Genomic DNA, 25,003 nt, shown 5'->3' with positions numbered 1-25,003 from the left:
GCAGAACCTAACTAACTAATGTAGAGAAATATCTAAACAATGTAGAGCATAATCTAACGAATGCAAAGCAGAATCCAACTAAGTAATAAATAATGTACTTAGAGCAGAATATAACTTGCATATAGCTTGCGTGTATTATACACTTGCACCTCAGCTACCTCTAATTCTATTTCTATTTTTTTTATAACTCTCTTCCATCCAAAGGTTGTCTGGTAGAGATTGCTATAAGCAATAAGGCCGCCTTTTTGTACTGTTTATTTGTATGTATTTGTATTTTGGTGCAAATAAAGAGTATTGTATTGTATTGTATAACTAAAATGTAGAGCAAAATTTCAAATGCTCCAATTAAACTACTGTAGTGCAGAATTTAACTAAAATGTATAGCAGATTCTAACCAATGTAGAGCATAATCTAATGCAAAGCAGTACCTAACTAATCTTGAGCAGATGTAGAGCAGAATCTAACCAATACATACATATTGTTGTTGTTAAGCATTGTTGTTGATAAGCATGTAAGCTGTTAAGCATTATTGTTTTTATAATAAATAAATAAATAAATAAATAAATAAATATACATAGAATCTATGTATATCTATATTATAGATACATATGCACTCACAGGAGGCCTTTGCCCAGCAGTGGGACACCACACAAGCTACATAAAAAAATGCACTCACGACTGTAATCCCCGAAGAGGTAGTCAGAGGTGGCTCATTTGTACTCACGTGATACACTGCGAGCCATATCGCCGTTTTTTTTCTAACCAATTTTAATGTAGCCAATATAAGAAAAACTACCAATCTATCAATAATTAAATACTAAAATGTAGCCCAGAATTTAACTAATGTAGAGCAGAATCAGACCAATGTAGAGCATAATCTTACGCATGTAGAGCAGAACCTAATTTATCTTGACCAGATGTAGAGAAGAATCTAACCAATACACGAATAACTAACCAATCTATCAATAATAAAAATTAAAAATAATAAATGTAGACCATAAACTAACGAATGTAGAGCAGAATCAGACCAATGCAGAGCAGAATTTAACTAATGTAAAGCAGAAAGTAACTAATGTAGGTACCTAAAGCAGTACCTAACTAACTAAAATTTAGAGAAAAATCTAACCAATGCAGAGCAGAATTTAACGAATGTAGAGGAGACCTAACTAATGTAAAGCGGAACCTAACTAATCTTCAGTCGATGTAGAGCAAAATCTTACCAATATACGAATGACTAACCAATCTGTCAACAATAAATGTAGAGCAGAACCTTACTAATAATGTTCCTAAAGTAGAAGCTAATAATTAACTAAAATATACTTAGAGCAGATTCTTACCAATGTAGAGCAGAACCTAAATAATGCACCTGAAGCAGAGCCTAACTAATAAAATGTAGAGCATAATTTAACAATTGTAGAGCAGAACCTAACTAATGTAAAACAGAATCTAACATACTAAACTAAATATACGAATAACAAAATGTAGAGCAGAACCTAACTGGGCAGTTCTTCTTTTTAACCTACATAACTTAGTCTCCATCAGTTGTGAAGAAAAAATCATGAGTTTTACAAATATTTATTTATTTATTTATATTTCAGCGTGCATTGTACTAAAAACACAACGGCTGTGCACGTTTACAAAAATATAAATTTATATTTTTGTATTTAAAATTACGTTACAGAGTGGTAAATCCGCGTGACAGAGGAGTATTTCATACGAATCTTGGCTGTCTCCCGCCACTTCATCCTGCGCATATTCGATAATGTTACAAAAAATATATATGACAACATAAAATATAAAAATTTATTTAAACTCCAGAAGATATTACCTATTTAGTAAAACAAAATATATATTTTTAAATGATTTCTGAAATATTTAAAAAAATTGTTGAAAATTTGTCTCTTACTACCTAATGTTTTAGTAGTAGCATTCTGTCACGTAGGTTGCCATTTAAAATATTTGTTTGAGCCACTCGTCCTTATTGCCATCGATCTGAGTTTAAGGTCTCCTTTTCCCCTTGGTAAGATTTCCCCTTTGAGATCCAGACACCGCGTATCGGCCACCCGCAAAGTGTGACAGGAGGTGCGTGTGTTTATTCGGCGACAGCTTCGTCACGTAGGTAATTGTTAAAATAAAATACAATGAAATTATTATTTTGTTATTTACTCATTGGTAATAACAATTACTTTGAAATCAACATGTGTATATTACACTTTATGTTACTGTTTAAATGCTAATCGACTTTGCAACACATTTTACCCCTCTGTCACACGACAAATCTGTCACATTCTTACCAAACACTCCAACCTGAGAATATTCATCAAAGAAATTGAAGAGAAACTACACGTTTTGGTTAAAGTACGAAGCGAAAGGAACGTCCAATACACTTGCGCTTCATTAATAAAAAGTTTCGTTAGTGAAAAAGCTAATTTCGTGCTATTGTTCTCAAGAACAGAGGATGAATGTGGTAGACTGTTAAATATGGTGGAGAATGATTTATCGGATGTTTGATGATAACATTAAAGTCCTTCCAGCTTCTAAGGTAATTAAAAAAGGAAAGAGTATTTTTTTCAAGTTCTAAGAGCCACTTCTGTATTTTCGAAATATGGCTGATTAAAACTTTAACAAATTACGTAATTTTCATTATGTTACTTAAATTTTAGGTGTCCGAAAATATTAATTGTGCAGATAAACATTATTTTATGTAGTTGGAACAAATTTGTCCTTTAAGTTCCTGAAATACGGATATTTCACTCTCCAGAGGTTCTCAAGTGTGATTTCATTAGTTTTACTAATAATAAAGATATCTCCAGTAAATTTTTTGACTAACTTGAAACCATAATGATTTATATGTAAGTTACTAAATTATTATTTTTAAATAAAACAGTTTTATTCCAAAACGCTGTCACATATTTAATAGAATAACAACTATGTTACATCGTTTACCACTCTGTAACGATTGGTGACTCCTGGTAGTCAACTTATTTTTGGTCGTTTATATGTTATGTTATAAATAGTGCAACTTTGGAAAAATCATATTAAATTTAGTCATTGATGTTAACGTCTATGCTGTTAATTTTTTACTGTAATTAGTAGCGAAAAAATATTTATAGCAAAAACAAGCTTCATTTTAGCTGAAATTGTGACAGAGTGGTAATAACTACTTAATAAATATTTTGTTATTACTAAAAATCCATTCTTTCATATGTTTTCTAAAATGGTATTTTGTTTATTAACGTATCAAAAAAGTTTCATTTTAATCGACGAAGACTATTTCGTTAAAATAAAATAAAAGATTCTGTGACGAAGGTGTAATTTTCTTTGCCTTATCCACGTATTATGTTCTGAAAATCTTGAAAAAATACTTAAACTTCGCGGCCAACCACCTTTTTCGATAGAATAGAAATGTAGCTATCATAAAAATTATAAGAGTTCACCAAAAAGCTAAAGTTATTTTTTTCAAATTCGGGATAATTTTTTATCCATTATGTAGGTTAAAAAGAAGAACTGCCCAACTACCTAACTAATGTAGAGAAAAATCTAACCAATGTAGAGCACATGTCAATTAATGTAGAGCATAACATAATCTAAGTAGTAAATACTTAATGAAAGCAAAATTTAAGTAATCTTGAGCGGATGTAGAGCGGAATTGTACCAATCTTAAACAGAATCTAACGTATGTAAAGCAAAGCCTAACTAACTAAACAACTAATGTAGAGCAGAATCTGCAGAATCTACCATAGGGAAGTAATCACTACGCGTACCATGTTACTAACAAAAAAACAATGCACACTAGGGTTGGTGCTCGTTACAACTATGCCACAAAGATGGCGCTACTTTCTGGCGTAGGTCTACATCACCAAGCCACCCACTTTTTATTTTCACGGGAAATCAAGAAAACACATATTACTCTAACGTATGTAATAGTTAAAACAACGTTACCTAGATGGCGCTTTTTGAGAAAAGATTGACTCCACACACCGTCATCATCAACATGAATCTAGATCCTCCTATATCCTGTATATGTTGCCTGCCATCCATTTCCTGTATACGCCTATTACTAACTCTGTGCCGAAGGTCCCAGGTGAGTTGCCCGACTGGACTCTCTGGTCTTGGGGTTCTTACTTTTGTGTAATTTCTCCAACCCAGCAAGAGATAAGTATTATTGCCACCCCAACAGTTTGATCTTAAGACTCAGTTTTGGCCATGGGCTACCTAGCTTACCTTATCTGCCTTCTTATCTTCTCGCTCAAACAAATTTAATATGATGCATGGAAAGGGATAGAGAAAGGGCATTCAAATAAAACTACATTATTTGATCTAAATTTACATATTCATTCAGACAACGGTACACGGTGACAATAACGAACTTAATAATTACTTAATGTTTGCATTTGAGACATGAATACATCGATCGCATGAAGTTACTAAACTTAATACGGTAAACTAAATCGGGGAATCCCGAAAACTGTCTATTACACTGGTATCGATATAATATTTAATGATAAGTTGATGAAATGAGGACGAAACATCAATACATTGTACTTGACACAAAACAGACATCAACATGTTTGGCTATCTATCTCATAATGTCTGCGTACATTCAAAAGATCATTTACTCAATACAGATTCATAATAATAATACATCGACGGTGAATATAACACTGCAGTTACATTTAATCATTAGGAACAAAAGTTAAATAAGTAGGTTGATAATTAAATTAATGCAAATCTTAAAACAACAATAATTGAATAGGTACTCAGTAACATAATCAGTTTAACGACAATCTTTATTGCAACTTACTATGATACATTAAAATCAATTAATATTTATTTAATGAAGTCGAGTAGTTTATGCCCCGTTAATTGATGCACTTTACGTAGGTAGGTACTTAAACAAGTAATTAAATATATTTTTGTTACAAATAAAACACCTTAAATGTGTTTTGTTATTCAGGTGGCTTTCGGTACCTTGGGTTAGCTTCCTTTCCCTCGACCATTATGATGAAGCTGCCTATACCTGGTACATACATCAACAGTCGGACATCAACCCACTTCGACTTTGTCACCTCGTGTCGTTCCTACAGTACTATTTCACAAAAACTTCAAAACTAGTTAAATACAAATCAAGTATCAAATAAATAAGTATACTTATTTTAGGTCCGAAGCAAATCGGGACAATTAAACTGACGTCAAGCCGTTTGTTATGCTTAGATACCGTTCAAGAAGCGGGAATATAAATTATGATTTTCTGAATCACAGACAGAAAACTAGAATTTCACTTGTAGGTATGTACCTATGTCTAAATTAATGAGATGTGGCTAATGATATGCAATCTAGAACGTTTAGGAGTCGAAGCGATGGATAGAATAGATCATACTGTTACCTCAACAGTTATTATTATAATTATATACTCTACATTTATATGATTGTATTTTTAACATCAATTAATCTTATGGTTAAAGGTTGCAGATACATATTTTAGTAACGCCATTAGCACAAGCCAATAGCTTCATTCTCGCTTCTGACTCACGAGGTGGTTGTGAGAATCATCAAATCATAATGAATCAAGATAATATAGAATAATTATCTGCTGTAACTACGTAATTGTCATTTATAAATAATTACCATATTTTATAATAATAGTAAATGTAGATTGAGAAACAAATCATTGTTCTTTTTATAAAACATAATAAAAAATATCACAAAAATAATAATAAAAAGTATACTGTGGTGTCATGTAGTAAGACATAGTCGCCAGTTATAATTCATAACTATTTATATTAGGTATGTAATAAATTAATGTCTATATTTATAAATTACAAACCAAAACCGCCTCAATAGACAATAATACTACGTGTAAAATATTACTTAACTATCACGAAAATAATATAGGTAGGTATACTTATATTAACCAATGTAGGTATTCGAAATGTTATATATTTTCCAATAAATTAATAATTATAACTACAAATCCACAAGTAAGACGAAATGAACCGCAAAGATTCAGTTCAAACTAATGGCACGTTGCAATTTCTGCGTTGTATTCCAATTTTAGTCAGTAACCATTTAAAAAAAATATAATTAATTTTGACACCTAATCGACAACAAACGCTTGCCTGTCAGGGTATTACCACATATCGGCCAAATATAAAATTTCAATTTTTCTATATATGTATAGTCAATGTTTTCAACTTTTTTTATAATAATAATTTTGAATTTATTAATCTAAACTTTTTTTATAGCTAAGCACGTTGACACAGCGTCCGAGCGGCGCTAACAGGCGCGGACGGCCAAGCATCCCGCGGCCGACGCCGCTTGGCCGGCCCGGCACGGATTGGCCGGCGCGGCGCTGCTTGGCCGGCCCGCCACTGCTCGCGCCGCTCGGCGCGCCAAGCTGTTCATCGCCGCACCCATCCCAACTCTCACTGTGGTCAAAAATTTGGAAGGCACTTTCTACTTTTTCAAAATTTTAAATTTTTACATTTTTTTTGAACACATTAGCCTAGACTTAGACAATTAGAAAATATGCGTAACAACATTTACCAAAATTTACGCAATTTATCCGAAAGGTAGGCCATTATATAACTTTTTTTAATTTTAAAATTTTCCTAGATTATATATTATTTCCAAAAGGATAGCCAAATAGTCTCAACACTAAATTTGAGTTGCAATTGTATTTCTTTTCATAATTGGTCTTTTTTTTCTTTACACACTAATTCCAAACTTTAACCGAAACGTTTATCCGAACCCCAAATAATAGTGAAGTATCAAGGCCACTTGGAGACTTATTTTACAAATACATCTCGATACTATCTGCGACGCGACTTGCCAGGCTGCGGCGGCGGGCGTGGGCGCGCGCGCCGTGGCCCAAGCGTGCCGTGGCCGCGTGTGGGCCGTGCGTGGCCTCATGTGGGCCGAGCGTGCGTCGGACCCACGCGAGCCGCCCAGCCTCAACCCACCAAAAATTGTTAACACTGAACAAATCGCCAACGAATTGCTGCCAACAATGTATAAGGAAATGGTATACCCCTGTGACAAGAAACTCCTACTACAATAATTTTACGCCAAATATATAATAAAAAAGTAATTTACTTCGAGTCAGAGAAGATATTAAAACAAATTTGTACATTTTAAGTTCTTAACATCACACTAACAACACTAAATGATCACAAAAATATATTTAAAGCTCATTACTTGTGAGTGTTCAGCTAAGTAACCGAGCTTGGCTTGAAGACTTGTTATCTTTGTGACATTTCAATGTCATCAACATGGTTAAATCTGATCGATTGCTACACATTGATACATTAAGCTATTCTAAAGTATAATTTGAAACGTATGAACTAGCTACTTGTAGTCGTAGTAAAGCAGGTCTCAGGATCTGACTTCTACTGCATGATTCGATAATCGACATGCAACATAGACCTCCGAGAACAATGCTCATAATTTAAGAAGCATTCACATACATACTGCGCCTGTACGGAGGTGCTACCAGAAAGACAAATGCGTAATACCAGACCGCCTTTTGGCTTAGTAGCCTCTAAATGGTATAGAACCTTCTTGATAAAGATAACAATAGCCAAACCGTGGCTATTGCTATGATTACAATGATGCACAGACTTGCACGTGTTGGTTAATATAGACAAGTATGGGCGATGGAGCGCCGAGGCGAGGTGGTTGGGGCCTGCCCGGGCGCCCATCACTACTGGCTATCATGAACTTATCATTTACTGGGAGGACGCCATTGGGCGACCTCCACAACTACACAAAGACAAATAGTGACATGATGGCACCCACCGCGGCCCGCCCAGCGCAGGCCTACTGACCAGGGGTCAGGGGTGGGTACCTCAATTACACACAATTTTTAATTCTCTTACATATTAGGTATGTTTCTACATTTAATGAATAGGTATACCAAACAGTCTTTTTTGAAACGGGCCGAATCGTTTAATTTTTGATCTCCCTACAATAGCAATGGATCTAATTACTATAAATTTATGTAATGTTAATATATTAAGATCGACAATCTACTTATGCGTAGATTGGGAAACCACATGAAGCGGGTCTAAGCGAGGAGGAGGGCCTCCCGCGGCTATATACATCATCAATAAACAAATTAGCAGCTCAATACGCTGCTACCAACTTATTTGGGAGAACTAAAACAGTATAATAACGTATACAAAAAATAGTCATAAACTAAAAATATTATTTCTTCTTATATAACTCAATATTAAATAACAAGCAATATTGCACAGCTAGTCTTCTTTAAATAATAATTAGTAGGTATTTATAATATAAAATAATGCCAATATAATAAACATGATTAAATATGTGTCGTCTGCGGAGAGGTGTAGGTGCAGAGACAGCTCGTACTCGGCGCCTAGAAGTACCCGACGGAGTGGCGGTTGGGCACGAAGTAGGGGTAGGCGGGCAGCGGCGGCGGCGGCGGGGCGTGCGGGGGGGCGGGGCCCGCGCCCGCCGCCGCGCTTCACATGTGCTCCGCGCGCGCCTCCACGCCCGGCGGCTCCATCTTCACCGGCACCACCGTGGACAGCTCCTTGCCGTTCTTGGCCAGGCCCAGCGGGGTCTTGGGCGGGCCCATCTCCGGCTCAACCAGGTCGCGCACGTCGGACACGGAGTAGCGGCTGTCGGGGCGCGGCGAGGCGAACGGGCGGTACGCGTCGCTGGGCTTGGGCGGCTCGAGTGCGTGGCCCGGCGGCGGCGGCGAGCAAAGCGGAGACTCCAGTCCCGAGGACATGGGCGACGGCAGCCGCGGCGACTGCAGCGGCAGCGGCGGCAGGCCCAGGTGCGCGGCGTGCTCGGCCGGCCGCTGCGCCGCCACCACCATGTTGCACATCTGCCGCCGCAGCCCGTGCGCCACGGCCGCCACGGCCGCCGCCGCCGCCGCGCTGGGCGACACGCCGCCCTCGCGCCCGTTGCCGCACGGCACGGCGCCGTACGCCGGCGGCACCACCGTCATGCCGTCCTGCAACACGCATCCCCACACGTCAGTTAGCAGCTCACGGCACGACACTCTAGCCTACGCTGCTCGTTAGCAATTATCGATCGATGCGATAATTAGCTACCGCAAGCGGACGAGCAATTAATCGATTATCGCACAGCTGATATATTTAAAATCGCATTGAGCAGTTCGCAAGGGCATCGGGGCCTAGGTCGGGGCTGGTCTGGGGTGTTGGGGGCACAGATAGTAGTGTTGTTTCGGTGTACTAACCGTGATGGCGGGGAAGACGGGCAGGGCCTCCTCCTTGATGTGGTGCGAGGGTAGCGGCGGGTGCGCGGGGTGCGGGGCGTGCGTGTCGCGGAACACGACGGCGCGGATCACGCCGCGGATGTGCTCGTCGGGCCACACTCCCAGCAGGATGCGCTGCGGCCGCCCGCGACCCTTCGGCCTTAAATCTGCAAAGCCACGTAATAGTAAAACGTGAACAGGTAAGGCATTCAAGCAGCTAACTTGCGTTTTCACGGCGCACTATCTAAGTAGGCCTACAGGACCATTCTACAATCGTGACCCCATTAGAGTGGAAATTAGAGTTATATTTGGTAAACAAACGTATGAATTGAAACCGTTGTACAAAGCCGTATTTCTAGTAAACGTCTAGAGCAGCGACAAAAGAATTGAGTAAAAATCAATTCTCGTTTAAAACAATGGACCTCTACTGGAATGAAAATACAGGCTGCAAGTGTAAAGTTGCAAAAAAAGTTGTCATCGACTTTTCTTTGATTTGAATGAACAATGAAATTGTTTACCTAATATCGACTCAACTAATACGTACCTGGTTATTTTTTTGTATTATTTTGTGGGACACGATTTAATTCTACTGATTATGACTTGTATTGTATTAAATATTTGCTATAATTGTTAATATCAGACATTTATATTATATTATTCAGTGTTAGTTAGGTTTCAAAGATAGACATAAATTTCACGCACAGCAAAAATGGATAAGAAATCATTATCACGGGCACCTATAGATTCATCTTAATCGCAGACTAGTCTGTGTCGCAGTGCATTGGGGGACGCCAGCTTAGAAATAAATTAACAAGTACTTAACACTAAACATTATGATGAAACCGATAGAAACCAGAAAATAACGCGACATTCTTTATTTTATGATTTCCAACAGTTAAATTTATTAAAATAAAGAGTTCTGGGCTAGAGTTCTGTGGTCATAAAAACATCCTACTATTAAGTTCCGGGTACGGGAATGGATAACTGACCATTATAATCTCACTCTCTTTAGCAACCAACATAACTAGTTTAATTAGCAATTTTCACCATTCCCGTACGCACGTACCAACAAAATTCCCTATCGCGAACTTGTTTCGATAACGATTTACGGATTCAAATTGTATTCAATTTGTCACTACAAAATTACTTCGTAAATTTTACTTCGTGTCAACTTCGCGATAGGAACCCTGACTCAAAGACCTCCAGCCCTACATACGTAATCCCAGTACTGACCTGCTCCGCCGTCGGCACTGGGCCCCAGCATGTTGTGAACTCGGTTGGCATACAGCACGAACGTCGGGTACGGGATGTCATATTTCCTGGCAGCTTGCGACAGTGACAACCCCTCCTTCAGGACAGAGAAGATGGCTTCAGCCATGGTCTCCGGGCGCCAGGACTTCAGCGGCCCGCGCTCGCGGAAGCGCAAGTTGTGGACCAGGCTCTGGTTGGTGTTCCAGCACTTCTGCCACATGGACTGCAGCTGGTACTGGTAGCTGTCTGCTGGAATGGGAGAGGGAAGGGATTAGTAACTGGCCAGGGTTGTTGTTCGAAGTTTGGTTGGGGTTGGTTTTGAGGGAGAAGTTTTTATTGGCTGATGGCTAGATGACTCTTGTGACTGGGGAAATAATTTGAATTGCAACGGTTCGATTCCTAATCGACACTGAAAATATGTCTACGATACTCTTGTACATAAGTAGGTATAGTGGAAGGCACATTAAGTGCAATTTAGGACACATTTAAATTCACAATTTGATCTCAACTAGGTAGGTACATTACATTTTTTTTGTTGACGACAATCTCTGAATTACATACCTTTTTTCCGATATCACGATTTACCGCAAGCACTGCTGTTCACCGAAAAAAAACTTATCCGATAAAAGGGTCAGGTTTCGTTGAAGCATTGAGTATCTGTCAATACTGACTTATCTGCTATGAATGTGACAAATGTTTGGCAGATAGGCAATAGGTATTACTTATGGATTGTTGGTTCCTATAGTGCCACAATCTTATCTGTTCCGGTGGTCAAAATGTGCAACTAACGAGACGTCATTGTCAAACGTCATTTCATACTCTGTGCGTTATTTGAGTTGTCAATTTCTGCGAAGAGGCTGTCGCTACGTTATTTAATTTGTTTTGTGATTTTCTGGGTGAAATAATGCCAAAAGTGCTGTAATGTGATGAAAGAAAAGTAGTACTATATATATTGGCTTTTATGCAGGAAGAATAACATATTCAGTCGTCTTTAATTCCGTTTGAAAAAGTGGAAGAACGAGTTGCAGCGGCTACAGGTTAGTGTTGCCAAATATGACGAATAATTTTACCCATAAATACTCCATGTAATTTTATTAAATATTTTCCCGAGAGGCCCGTGCCCCAGCAGTGGGGACGGGATGGGGCGTGATACTCGTGATGAAAAGTATATAATCTTTATTTTTCTTTGATTACAGGTGTGAGGACATGACATGATACTTTAAATCTTAGGCAGTATACCAAGAAGAATTTCTCGCACCTGCAGCGATTTTAGACGAAATAATGACGATTTATGACAAGTCATTGTTTTCCCAACCTATCAAGAGTTGGCTGAAAGAAATTGCTTTTTGGCAATTAGCCTTTGGAAGGAGACCCGTGCCCCAGCAGTGGGGACGTGATGGGTCGTGATGATGATGATGATGAATTAGCCTTTGCACACTGTCTGAATTTCTTTTAATTGTATGCCCTTGTTTCTATTTACCTACTTTATAAAATGTAAAATAAAGTGTTAAAAAATAATAATAAATAGTTTTTTTTTAAGTCGTATCTCGTTATTCCCACGACCCACATATATTACCTATACCATTTTAATCTAGATTTAATCTCCTATATCAGAACATAATCAGAACTTATTTTATTTCTGTTTGCCGTGGACAAATTTTCCATACAACAAATGTCGTTTGATATAGTATATCCTCTTTCATTTACTATCGACCCTATATTTTGATTTATCTATAAGTACTTATGAATGTACCTAATTATAACAATAGGTAATAGCAGAAATGCATTGTCGTTTAATTAAACCAGAAATAGGCAAAATTTATTTGATGGCATCACTGGATTCAATCACAGCGACGTCAGCACCGGAACAGATAAGATTGTGGCACTATAACTGTGGTGGTGGTACGGAAGTTCCATATGAGAAACATTTTTTATTTCGTTGAACCAAACGTCATCGAACAGTCCTTTCGGTGAACCGTGCTATCGGATAAGTCAAAACATGGCTCGTTTGAAGGTAGTAACCTTGTGGTAGTACCCTAAAAATTTTGCCTCGACAATAAAAAACATATAAGACAAAAAAATGCAGCCTTTAATGAAAAAAGGACTTATTTATAATTGTGTACTTTTGAAGAGCTACTGCTGGACATAGGTCTAAAATCATAATAGGTAGTGTGAGATTTATTCAAGAATGAAATAAATCAGTTTTTATGGCGGATAAAAACCAATTATCAATGTCAATATCCAACAACCCGACTGGTGTGATTGTTCTGAAAAAATACCCATCTGACATACTCGTAGTTGAGAAATAAACAATAAAATGATGCATCTAATATAGCACTAATAAAAACACACATGCAGAATAGAAAAATGCATTTTATACTGACCTCCTGAAGAAATTCTGCAAAAATATGTGTTAATAATATTTTAAGTGGGTCAATAAAACTACATTAAATACATAACTTAATTCAATGATGTATTCACATTAATATTTAATTATGAAAACTGGAGATATAAAACTTATTGCTATATTCACAGAGCTTTTTCACTTTTATGTAAGTATATCTACATTTAAGAACCTATAGTATCAAATGCACATAGCAATCGATAGGTAGAGTCCATTAAGTACTAATTTTGCAACAGAAACAAAAAGCAATCAAAAAAGTTTCCAATATTTAGTACACTTTAGATTTCATCTATAAGTACCTACATCACTTCGAAGGCTGAAGAAAAAAGGTACCTACATATTTTTCAGTTGACATGGGTTTTTTCATAAATTATTAAGGTTGGGTACCTACTGACCAACGTTACAGAATGTAATGTAACATCCCAGCAAGAATGTTACGCAACGGTGTGTTCTAAAATTGTCTTGTTGCTCGCTGGTTTCCCCGTAACACTACGTACTGACTGCACGAATGCTCGCTGTGTAACATGTTACTTTACACTTCGTAACGTTGGTCAGTACCCACCTTTACATTACATCAAAAGCTCCTGAGCTTTTTTAATAACTATCAATATATTTGCGAACTTTTTTGTAACCGAAGTTAAAATATCGAACACATGTTTTAATGTACTTATTTAAGAAGATAAAAAAGCTCCTGAGCTTTTTTATCCTGAGCTTTTTTTTATATTAATAACCAAGAGTTGAGACAAATAAGTAGGTAATTATCTTATTAGTCTTAGTGTAGATTGGAACATTCATACATACACATACATTACCCTGTGTTAGGTAAATGCACTTATTTAGACTCACTCTCTGTTTCACAGTGTCTGAATAAACGTTGTTTGTAGGATATCAATTCTTAATATTTAGTATGGTATATTAAAACAGCAGTAGACTGCTATAGGCTGATGATGATGATATTAAAACAGGCGTGGAAATTACAATAATTTTTATAACCACTATAAGCATTCAACTTTTAAAAACCAAACTGCAGGATTTGATAGTGCGCTAATAGATTCTGTGTTATTGCAAATTGGTTTCGACTACTAACTAAAAGTTTGCACCGATTTCTGAAGCAAACAATTTGTCACATTGACATTTGGACTGTATGTTTCATTCAACTTTAAAGTGAATTTTGTCGTTTTACTAACTACTTTTACACTTTTCATTTAAACCCTGTTAAAAGTTCTCACGTGAACAGTCACTCCTTACGTATGCTTACGTACCTCACCTAATATTAAATGCATGTGTCACGGAGTTTGGATAAAAGGATAAAAGTAAAATCCCGCAGTCATAACAATAAACTGAGTTTGGAAACATAGCCTAGATAAATAATATTTAATGTAAGAAAATAATCAATTAATTATGCTATTTCTATCTAGCATTTTAACAAACAGATAAATTAATTTCTGTACCTATATATAAAATCACATAACTATAACTATCTTATCACCAAGTATTTCCCACCTTAGATATTTATAAAACTTGGTAACTTATAATTATTATTTTAATATAATTACTAACATTACTTATCACAATAAATTCGAGGCCCAAGTTTTCAGTCTTATCGCAGTATTTTAGTATGGTGGAAAACTACCTATCATATTAAACATTAAAAACTCAAAAAGAAAATTTACGAAATCATCCAGCTTGACGTATTATATAAAAAAAAATCCTTTTTGAAATGCAATTATTGCAATTATTTGAATAACAATTTAGATGACACGCACTACAAGAAACGGTCCCTAGGAATTTATGTAAGTTACTTAAAAAAAGTTCCTCAGCCTTAATTTTAACGAAAAGCAGTCTACAGCAGTACAGTACATTGTCTACATATCTATTTTTTCACTATGTAAACTTAACCTACTGATATGCCGAGATTTCGTTTAAACACAAAGCTTTTTACTTTTTATTAATGTCGACGATATTGGATGGCGACAACGGCTTATAATAGCGGAATTTTGACAAAATATTAACAAAACAAGAGAGACATCGGCGCCGCGGCGCGCGCCGCAGAAAAAAAACCATCGCAACTAAGAAAAAAAACAGCCTTTCCTTTCCACTTTTGGGAGAGTGGCTGGCTTGTGACATATTCAGGCTACAAGAACATAACCATATTAAGATAAGCTATAAACACAAAAATTTACAATTATTTAAGAAACATTTTTGTGTAATCCTATCATTGGATTTTATCTAAAATAACAAAATAAAACAGTAACTTTACTCAAATATTACCTATCTTCTAAAAGGCACAATTGAAGAACGTTGTACGAGAAAGTTACGAGGTTACATTAAAAAAAACTGCCCTTAGCTCCTAGTCCTCATCTGATTCTTGTTTCGTCTTGACTTTAGAACCCCTGAATTTATTTCCCCCCTCATAGTACAGAGACACCACGGAGTGCTTCTTGCAGAACGCCCACCACCAGCGGAAGCCGGCCAGGCCAGTGAACACAAACCCTGGCTCTCTCTGCCTTATCAACTTCTCCACAAAGCACAAAATCTCCACTAAAGACTTCTTAGTCCGTCTGTTATAAGGCGATACGCTGGTTTCGCAGCAAAAGTCTAGTATCGCCCTTTCCTCCATGGCCGAGAAGCCGGCTTCGTCTAAAACGGCCATCCGTTTAGACTTGCCTAGTATATTATCGTATAAGGTCCCTTTGGGGATGCCGAAATGTGCGGCGGCTTGCGTGAACCTCATCCTCTGTGACACGACGGCTTGGATGGCCACCTGCAGCTGCGCTTGCGTCCACGTCGGAGCCTTCATCTTCAACGCGTGACCGTGGTAGTCTAACGATGGAAACAGAAAGCAGACACACTCAGCACAAGCACCCTCCGCATGATGCACCGCGCACGACCCCGGGTCGCCGCCAACATTTACAATGCTGAACGCAGGCGACAATATATCGAATGGCGACTCGATAATTGACGTTATAATTGTGTGTTTTATCGCGTCGATGTAATAGTTCACTTGTCATGGAGTCATGAGTATTTAATAGAATTATGGAGGGTGTCGTATGTTGTAGGAGGGCAGTGCATCATTAGACGGTGTTGATGATAGAGACGGCATGCAGGTGCGGGCGCCGCTACAGGCAGCGGGGAGCCGGTGCAAATTAAAACCATTTATGCATTAATACTACTGTAGGGCGCATGTAATATGCAATATTAGCTACTGCTAGGATTTGAACAACGACTATAGGTGAAAGATTTCAACTGACCTGCTATAGATGATGTCGATGCGCCGAGCCAGGCGTGAGAGTTTTCCATTAACTTTGCCTGAAAAGAAAAGAAACGGAATGTTAGTCATCGCATTGGTACTGTGGTGATTTAATTAGGGACTTAGGTACAAGAGTAATAAAAAAATATCTGCTGGAAACAATAAAAAACCGCATTGTGGCGGCAAATCAAATACAAACAGGTGTCCGAAACAAATTTAAAATGCGTTTCCTCAAAATGTTCGCATCATTGAAAAAATATCCGAATCCGAATAGTATTTTTACGCGCCTGCTTGTCAACCAGTGTGGGGATGGTCGAAAAAAATCGTGTTAAGCTGATGTTTGTGGATGACAGTTCTGACACGCGCCCGCGCGGCCGCCGACAGCTGGGCATATCCTGAAACCTGGGCGTTGTTCGGGAGAAGGCCATTGTTGCCAATATTGAGCCACTGCGCTAGTTGCTCGATGGGGCGGACACGGGGACGGATCGAAAAGTCTCGACAGCTATTCAAATATTGCCCAAAGTTGATTTTCCTATACCACATTCCGCGGTCCGGTTAGAAAACAAAAGTATTTCTTATAGGTATCTTCAGCCTGCTTTAAGATATTTTTACTTATAAAAATTACATTCATTTCACAAACAAGCTGATGGTTGTAATTTACGATGTACTTTATTACCTGTGACTATCTACTTTGTATAAATGCTATAATGCTTGGAAAAGGACGGCCGCGGGCAATTTATGTTAAAAGTAGGTACAGTTCATACTAGCGTATTTATGTAATCAACTAATCGATAAGTCCATAATAATATTATTGTGTAAGTAATAATATTGTCTATAAAAAAATGTTTACATGCAGTAACTAAAGCACTGAGCTATTTCACATCAGATTTGAGCACTCTGACAAATCTAAATTACGTTCATCAAGAGTAGTTTACGACTTCGTAGCGCCGTGAGTGCTACATCGACTGCCTTAAAATAAATCTTAGCGAATCGCGGGGAGCAAGGAGCAAGTTCGATCGCATTTCATTAAACATATAGAAGGTTATTAAAGCCATTTCAGTCTGAGGAAGTTTACGATTGCATATTTTATCGATCGCTACTGTAACTTTACGTATCAAATGGAGTGTTCGGCGCGGGGTTATTTACGTGCTACATATTTGTAATTGTTGGTGCAACGAAGCCGGCAAGTCTGCTGCAAGGCAGCTGCGCACTTCACAAATAAAACTTTTATTCAGTAAGCGAAGCAATGCGACGTCGCCGTCTAAGTAATAGGTAGATGTTTACCGAAGTCGCACGACGCACGTGCCGTCCCAAGTACGAACGCTCAAATGTATTGTTTGTTTACTCGAATAAAACACTAAAATCCAATTCAATAACAAAGAATTAAAGATCCCGAAATAAAATTTATTGCTCGAATACGATAAAATAGATTTATGAACGGCTGGCACCGAGCGGCGGTGCGCCTTGCCGATAATATTAGCTACGAAACGTACTCTGATTTACTTATTTGTTCAATATTGATGTGACAATATTGCTGTCAAATCACACTTCTAGAATTTTGGAAAAGTTTATTGTACATTGCTCTACTATAGGTCTGTTAATTCAGTTTTTTTTCTAAAACTCACGTTTGTATCTAGATTTTTGTTCAACCACATAGTTACCTATGCAAGTAATGTTTACTACCATAATGGATTTCAGGAATTGCAAAAGAGGGTGCGTATTTTATTTGAAGAGAGTATAAATGTTGGGGTCACAATTTGTAGTTGTACTTTGTACTTATGTGGTCGAAGTACCAAATGAGTGCACCCGTTACTCCCTCATTTTCATCTTATTCCCTGCGCCCACAATCAAGCTCACTTTGAATCGTAGTTCCTATTACAGCCGCGATAAGAAACAATTTCCAAATTAACTATAATGTAGATTTGTGTTGATGGTACGTACGAGGCCTCTAATCGAATGTTTCGTACCGCGAATAAAACGCATAATAAACTTCCGCATTGAATCGCAATGTCGAGGAATGCGTATATTGCGCACATGTCAGTACTGTAACTACGCGAAAAGGTTGATTACGCATCCTATTTTGTGTACATTAAATAAATGAAGGAAACCACCGGTTTGTTCAGACTCAGCGCGCCAGCGTAATAGATCGCAGGATTAGTTTATTAGACGCAAAGCACTCGTAAATTAAAGCTTCCATATAACTCAGTTTTCCTTCTAACGATGAATAATACTCCTATTAGTAAGAATAGAACAAGGCTTTATGTATTGGTAGGCTGATACAAGGGTGTTCATTTGTGCGCGTTGGATGGTGAGAAGAATGGCACGGGGCGGGCGCGGGGGGCGCGGGGGCGCGGGGGTGCGGGGGTACGCGGGGCGCGGGGGGCAGGATAAAACTAATCACACGTTCTCTTCAGGCGTGAGGTGCCACGTGGAACAAGAAGTAGCGACTCATTTTTCCAACAGCACGTTATTTTTTATAAGCCAGTTAGAATTGCAAATTGAGTTATGAATTTGTAAATGACAGTCGGCCGCCTCGCTGGTAGCTTAATTTTTTCAAGGTTCTTTTATCGTCTACATTTCGGGGGCCAGGCGTCACAAGTTTTGTGTTTTGCTTTGCCCGTGCGTTGTGTTGTGGTGGGCTGGTAGCGTTTTAGGCTTGTTTGTATGGTTTTTAATTGATGTACCTGATGATAAACTAAAATTCACAACCGCCCGGCCCGCTGTCGCCTCTCGTCTGCCGCCCGCCGCCTCCCCTCGCTCGGGCCGCACTCTCACCTATCCATTTCAACATTAGTGTCTTTTTGTTCTACGTTTGATTGTTTAAACTTGCGTCGATGCGGGATCCGACGCTCACTCATTTTTCCATAAGGTTTTCATTTAAAATGGCTCCAGTCAGCGGTGGAAAAATGTTGCACTTATTGTTTCTAAAGAACAATAACACGACTGCCTTCACTCTATATGTTTACAACATAGGAAGCCTTGATAGCATTTTGCATCTCTATTACAGATTCCCCATTGTGCGATGTCGACGGTGGGCAGCCGCTTTGTTCTTGGAAATGCTATTTTCCATACAATTTATTACTTTGAATGTTTCCTATTTCACTTGGCGCTAAGTGCGCTGCACTTTTGATATCGCCACGGAATAACATCTTAGTGGTATTACTTTTTTAGCTTTCTTTCTTTTCCGTTAAACGGCGCGGCAGTTAAGTTGACAAAAATACGCTGGTGGTCTTGAATAGTCCTTTTAAAGTTGAGTGTGAATATAGTATAGTTATAAATGGTATAATAGGGGTACCTATCTATTGGAAGCAAAGTATAAGTAAATATTTATTCAGAGAAATTTGGTAGAGCTCGGCCATGAAACCTACTCTTCAAGTTTTCTTTAACTTTCTAATAACAATAAAAACTCCGTTGCTAACTACAGTAACTATCCACTTATTACAGCAGTTACCTACTTAGAACTGCTAGACATACAAATTTCAATTATTACTATGATTTAACGACTCCTCAAATGTATAAAATAGATTTTATCGAGTGACACACATAGGGTAATTATTGCCGTTCACCTACTATGTCGAATAGACACACAATTTTCTACTATCTCATTCTTTAGTAGCTAGTGATTTACCTCTCTGCATATGTTATTAAACATTCTTGGACAGAATAAACTCTGTATTTAATATGAATACAGTATCTACGGTATAATAAAATAAATACGAGCTGTATTTTGTAAAGAAGTGATTTCTTTTTTTGATTATAGTGAAGTGTATCGTTTGAGGTAAATACCGTTGTTGTATTCATATCTAAGTATAAGTATGTTTGCTAGAACTTCTAGTCGGTGAAACCACTTTAAAATATATTTTTTCTGTAGTAACTTCAGCGCATTGCGATCGTTTGTTTCAGGGTTCGTTTACACGCGGACGCGAAAGTGGCACACGAGTTGTTTTTCAATAATACCTTAATGCCATCGCTATTTGCGTACCACCCTGGTAGCCGGCCACACTGAACGACTTCGTAAATACGAGGTAATTACTAGAAAGACCATTGCCGAGACTGAATTAAAGTTAAACATTTAGTACTTACATAGTTATGCAAAACGACTTGGAATTTATTTGACTTGGGCGTAGTTTGGGTGCTGACGACGATGTAAGCAAGACAAACATGTTAATTTACCTCCCACCACCCCGTACCGCCGCCCTCACCCCCGCCCGTGCCCCCTAACACTCCCAATTACTACGAGGGCATAATAAGCGGGAGGGGGCGGAATGACTGAATAATCACTGCCACCTTTGACGAATATTTATTTTTAATTCGATCCGACTTTTATGACTTGCGAAACGATCGTTGTTAAAGTTATTACATTGATTAATTATTCATAAATTGTGTTATGTCTGTGAAGAAATTGAACAAGTAATAAAGTTGGCTATAAGAAGCTCGTAGCCAGGAGTAGCTAAAGGGCGAAGGTGAGTGTGAGGCTGCTCAGGAGCGGCTGCGGCCTCGTGGCGTATTCGGGTATTGTGTAGTGGCGTGCCGGTGTCGAGTGTGTGGCGCAGATAAAGTAATGAGACGTGCCGGCCCGAGCGGCATTAGCATTCGAACACAACGGCGGGTGCATTTTGAGCGGCGCCCGTGTGTGCGTAAATGGGTGAACGCAGCCACGTTTTCCTGTCTGCTCACACGTTACCTTTGACGCAGAACACAGGACCCGGCGCTGAAAGGACGAGCGTGATCGCTGCGGCGAGCAAGCCTCGGCCGACGACAGTCTGTGCCTTCATACACCGCCTAAATTTCAAATTACACATTTAACGGACCTTTAATCATTTAGAACGCCGACTGCATTCGAAATATAAATTATGTCTAAATGTTGTTCGATGGCCGAAATAGTAATTTAAATTATTGTCGACTTAAGTACGAATGGATTATTTGAATGTTAATTAAAATACGACTCATCAATGTTACCTATGTATCAAATGTATTTTACCAATTACCACTTTGTATTCTATTAGAGCATTGTATTTGTGATGGTATCAACGCGTAGTAGCCAATTAAAATCCATGTGCAAAACAAAATCTAGTCTTGTAAATTGAATTTCACTCGAATTAGTGAAGCTCTGGTCCTGTAGATAGCTTGGATGCACTAGCAGGGCTGTCACTTTACGCATCGTGATTTAACCATTTTAATTTCCGGATTCGTCTATATATATTTTTATGTAAGTAATACATACAATTTATTCTAGATAGGCTGTTTTTAGGGTTCCGTAGCCAAAATGGCAAAAACGGAACCCTTATAGTTTCGTCATGTCCGTCTGTCCGTCTGTCCGTCTGTCCGTCTGTCACAGCCGATTTACTCGGAAACTATAAGTACTACAGTGATGAAATTTGATGGGAATATGTGTTGTATGAACCGCTACAAAAATATGACACTAAATAGTAAAAAAAAGAATTGGGGGTGGGGCCCCCCATACATGTAACTGAGGGATGAAATTTTTTTTTTCGATGTACATACCCGTGTGGGGTATCAATGGAAAGGTCTTTTAAAATGATATAAAGTTTTCTAAAAAACATTTTTCTTAAAGTGAACGGTTTTTGAGATATCAGCTCTCAAAGTCGTAAAAAGTATGTCCCCCCCCCCTCTATTTTTATAACTACGGGGTATAAAATTCTAAAAAAAATAGAGGTGATGCATGCTAATTAATTCTTTCAACGATTTTTGGTTTGATCAAAGTATCTCTTATAGTTTTTGAGATAGGTTGATTTAACTGTAATTTTGGTTAAGTTATTGTGCTTACTACGGAACCCTTTGTGCGCGAGCCCGACTCGTACTTGGCCGGTTTTTTTATTATGTGTTATTACCTAATACTTATGTAAGTATCACAAAGCTTATTTTTTGTCCTAATAAGTCTTACATACAAATAAAATTTACTGTAGGTATGATTATTTTGTAACAGATTTACCTACCTCAGTTCTATCTACAAAATATACTTATACTTGGATATTATGCACTATGACATAGGGGCAGCCCTAGCGCCAGCACAATGCGTGCATACCTGCAGCTTGAGGCAGGCACCGATTCACTAGCTACAGTTTTGACGTCAAATGTTCTATTTGACATCGTTTTGTGTCCAGCAAGTTTAAACGTGGGGCGTGCTGTTTGATCAATGGCGGACTGTCTGCATTTCCGGACTCCCTTTGTTTGTGTCAGCTGCGAACGGGGCGAAAACTTAAGATCGTTCAGGTGCACATCAATTTCAGTTGGGACTGTCACTCGCTTCTTCCCTTTGAAGCGAAACCTTTCTGACTCAGCACGGGGATATGTAAATTGAATGTGACAAGAAAGTAAGGTGACGTTTTTGGTAATGAGCATGACACCTTCGATTCTTTCCGGACGGTTGAAATTGTTACTCACTACAGAAATAGGGGTGTTGTAAGTTCAGAAACAGGATGAACCGTACAATCAGCGCCCATTTGATTAAATTTGATTTTTATATTTGTTTAGCTGAACCATAGGTTGTACTACTTCCTAATTCCATCAAAATTTGAAACATAAAGAGTTGAAGAGGCGGCGGGATGTTAGGTAATGACTCAAATTGAATGATAACGCAATTATTGTTGATTCGTAAGACCAATACGAGAAAATTTCCATCTCGCATGTTTGCAATTAATTAAGAACATTAGAAACACATGTCTTAGTACCTACAAATACAGTATAGCCTATAACAATGTTATGGTTTCATAATGTTACAGGGCAGACTTGTTTTGTTAAAATCATTGACATGTTATATCTATTGTGCTTGAGTAAACCAAGTTTCAAGCTTGCTTATACATATTTACTTGTAAAGCAAATCTAAATTCAATTAAGTATAGAATAATAATGTCTAAATGGAAACACTGTTATCCAATTAAGAAGTTCTGTTTATGTTAGTTTGGAAGAAGCTTTGAATCATCAAGGAATTATTTAAGGCAATACTTGTTTTGATGTAATAGAATTTTGTAATAATAATGAAGTTCATTTTTTTTATTTCATTAGTAACAGTTAATTATGAAATAAGATATAATTATTTTTTTATATTGATTTTTTAAAATAAAACTACTTAAGTACCTTATTATTTACTTCCAGTTCGTTCCTGCCATATTCCATAAATATATTTTAAAAGTTTTAACTTTCAACGGTCTGTTAGTTTTGAGTCAGCCGAGTGATGCAACAATGGCGTCTCAACGAGCCATTCATAAATTTGCATTTTCAAACTTGGAATTCGGGCCGATAGCAAGGAGGTTGCATACCTAGGTGTTTGAAGCAAAAACATGAGCGGCCAGTGTCAATAGCGGGATTTGCTACGAGCTACGCCGTAGCGCCGTAGCGAGTACCCTGCCGTTGCACTTTGATCGCGTTAGCTATATCCTATTACTGTTTCGCTTAACTGATTATTGTCTCGGACAATGCCTTAGACAGAACTCGGTAAGGTCATTTCAAATAGAAATAAACTTAATAAAACACGCCTGAATGAGAGAAAGTATAGTAATGTAACTTTTAAAATGTATTAAAATTTGAACGGGGTCGAATTAAACGGTGGCCGGCCGTGTAAATAAACCTGAACAATGCACAACAAAAGTTAAGCGGCAACTAATTAAAAAAAAAACAAGTAGGAAGAGCACACCACTAAAGCGTAAAGGAAAACTGGCTTTTCGGAATTAAAGCTCGTCCTTTTTCGTGAGCTTTCGCTTTCGTCCGGCTAATGAGGGAGCGTCAGCGCGTGTGTTGACGCCATGTTGAAAGAATTCCATTTTCAAACTTTTCCTCAGCGCACTCGTCTGCACTTAAACTGTCGAACAAGTCCGAATGTTTGAAAGCCGTTAAGTATAAAATGCGCTTTATGATTGAAATGATCCGTTGATTTGTTTCCGCCCTTCATAACAGGTATTGTGCATTTTCCTACAAATTCGTAGATTCCGATATTGGATCGCTTTTAACTTATTACCACTAAGAGACTAGTCGTTTTGAGCGTTCTACTCGTCTTTTTTCTCAGACATAAAATTTCTCTTTCCGTAATTAAACATTAATTTGATTATACAAAGTTTTCCTGCGGTTCGGGAAATAGCCCCTTTTTATCTGAATGAAACATGTTACTTTTATGAACACTGATGCTAATTTGATAAATGATTTTTATTCGAAATGTTCCCATAAATTGATATCAATGAGGTGGGCGGGAGGTATTTTTTATTTCAATTAAGTGCCCAGGAAAATTTCTCTGATAAAACGCTACCATTTATCAAAAAGATTTCTTAAAAATATATATTGCTTCATTAATTTAAATGTTTGCTTTTATATAACTTTATTCTGAATTTCGCAAACTGAATATCATCGGAAAGAACCTTATGGAGTGACTTAAAAATACCTTACAAAAATAATTTACGAATTTTACGATATTCCTGTTGATATCTGACCTTCGCCTTCTTTAAATACTATCCCAATTCACGTTTGCTTGCTCGTGTTATCCACTCATACACACTTGATATGATTAACAACTTAAATTACTACAAAAATGATTCAACACTCGTGTCACGGCATTGTCACACATCCCGCCACGCCACGCTACACCACGCCACGCCACGCCACGCCACGCCACGCCACGCCGCGCCGACGACTCGCCATACGAAACTCGTCTCAACAATAATAGGTGTTGTTTACATTTGTCGCCCTATTTCCTTTGAAAGCGCATGTGGGCCCGAGGAAACGTAAAATAAACAGAACTTTCTCGTAGTGTTTAATTAAATTAATCAGCCGTTTGATTAGTCGATGGCTCGCCGGCGTCAGAGTCGGCGTAAACAAAGGGCATCCCGGCGGCGCGTCA

The 25,003-nt window shown here is 38.1% G+C and overlaps 1 protein-coding gene across 4 annotated transcripts in view; it reads right to left on the bottom strand.

Moving 5' to 3' along the window:
* Nucleotides 1-4,314: 4,314 nt before the first annotated feature.
* Nucleotides 4,315-25,003, bottom strand: part of LOC119694861 (protein bric-a-brac 2) — a 187,258-nt gene continuing 166,569 nt past the window's right edge. For 2 of the 4 annotated variants that reach the window (XM_038122219.2, XM_048632775.1), the window contains exons 4-7: nucleotides 16,157-16,214; nucleotides 10,484-10,750; nucleotides 9,233-9,417; nucleotides 4,315-8,986 (exon numbers count right to left, since the gene is read on the bottom strand). In XM_038122219.2, the coding sequence (XP_037978147.2) occupies nucleotides 8,489-8,986; nucleotides 9,233-9,417; nucleotides 10,484-10,750; nucleotides 16,157-16,214 (1,008 nt within the window). In that variant the 3' untranslated portion in view covers nucleotides 4,315-8,488. The remainder of the gene's footprint in view (nucleotides 8,987-9,232; nucleotides 9,418-10,483; nucleotides 10,751-16,156; nucleotides 16,215-25,003) is intronic. The other 2 variants (XM_038122221.2, XM_038122222.2) reach the window with 2 other exon arrangements.

Source organism: Plutella xylostella, chromosome Z (assembly GCF_932276165.1).
Source record: "Plutella xylostella chromosome Z, ilPluXylo3.1, whole genome shotgun sequence".
Taxonomy (NCBI): Eukaryota; Metazoa; Arthropoda; class Insecta; order Lepidoptera; family Plutellidae; genus Plutella; species Plutella xylostella.
The sequence above is the reverse complement of the archived record's forward strand: the minus strand, read 5'-3'. Positions and strand labels throughout refer to the sequence as shown.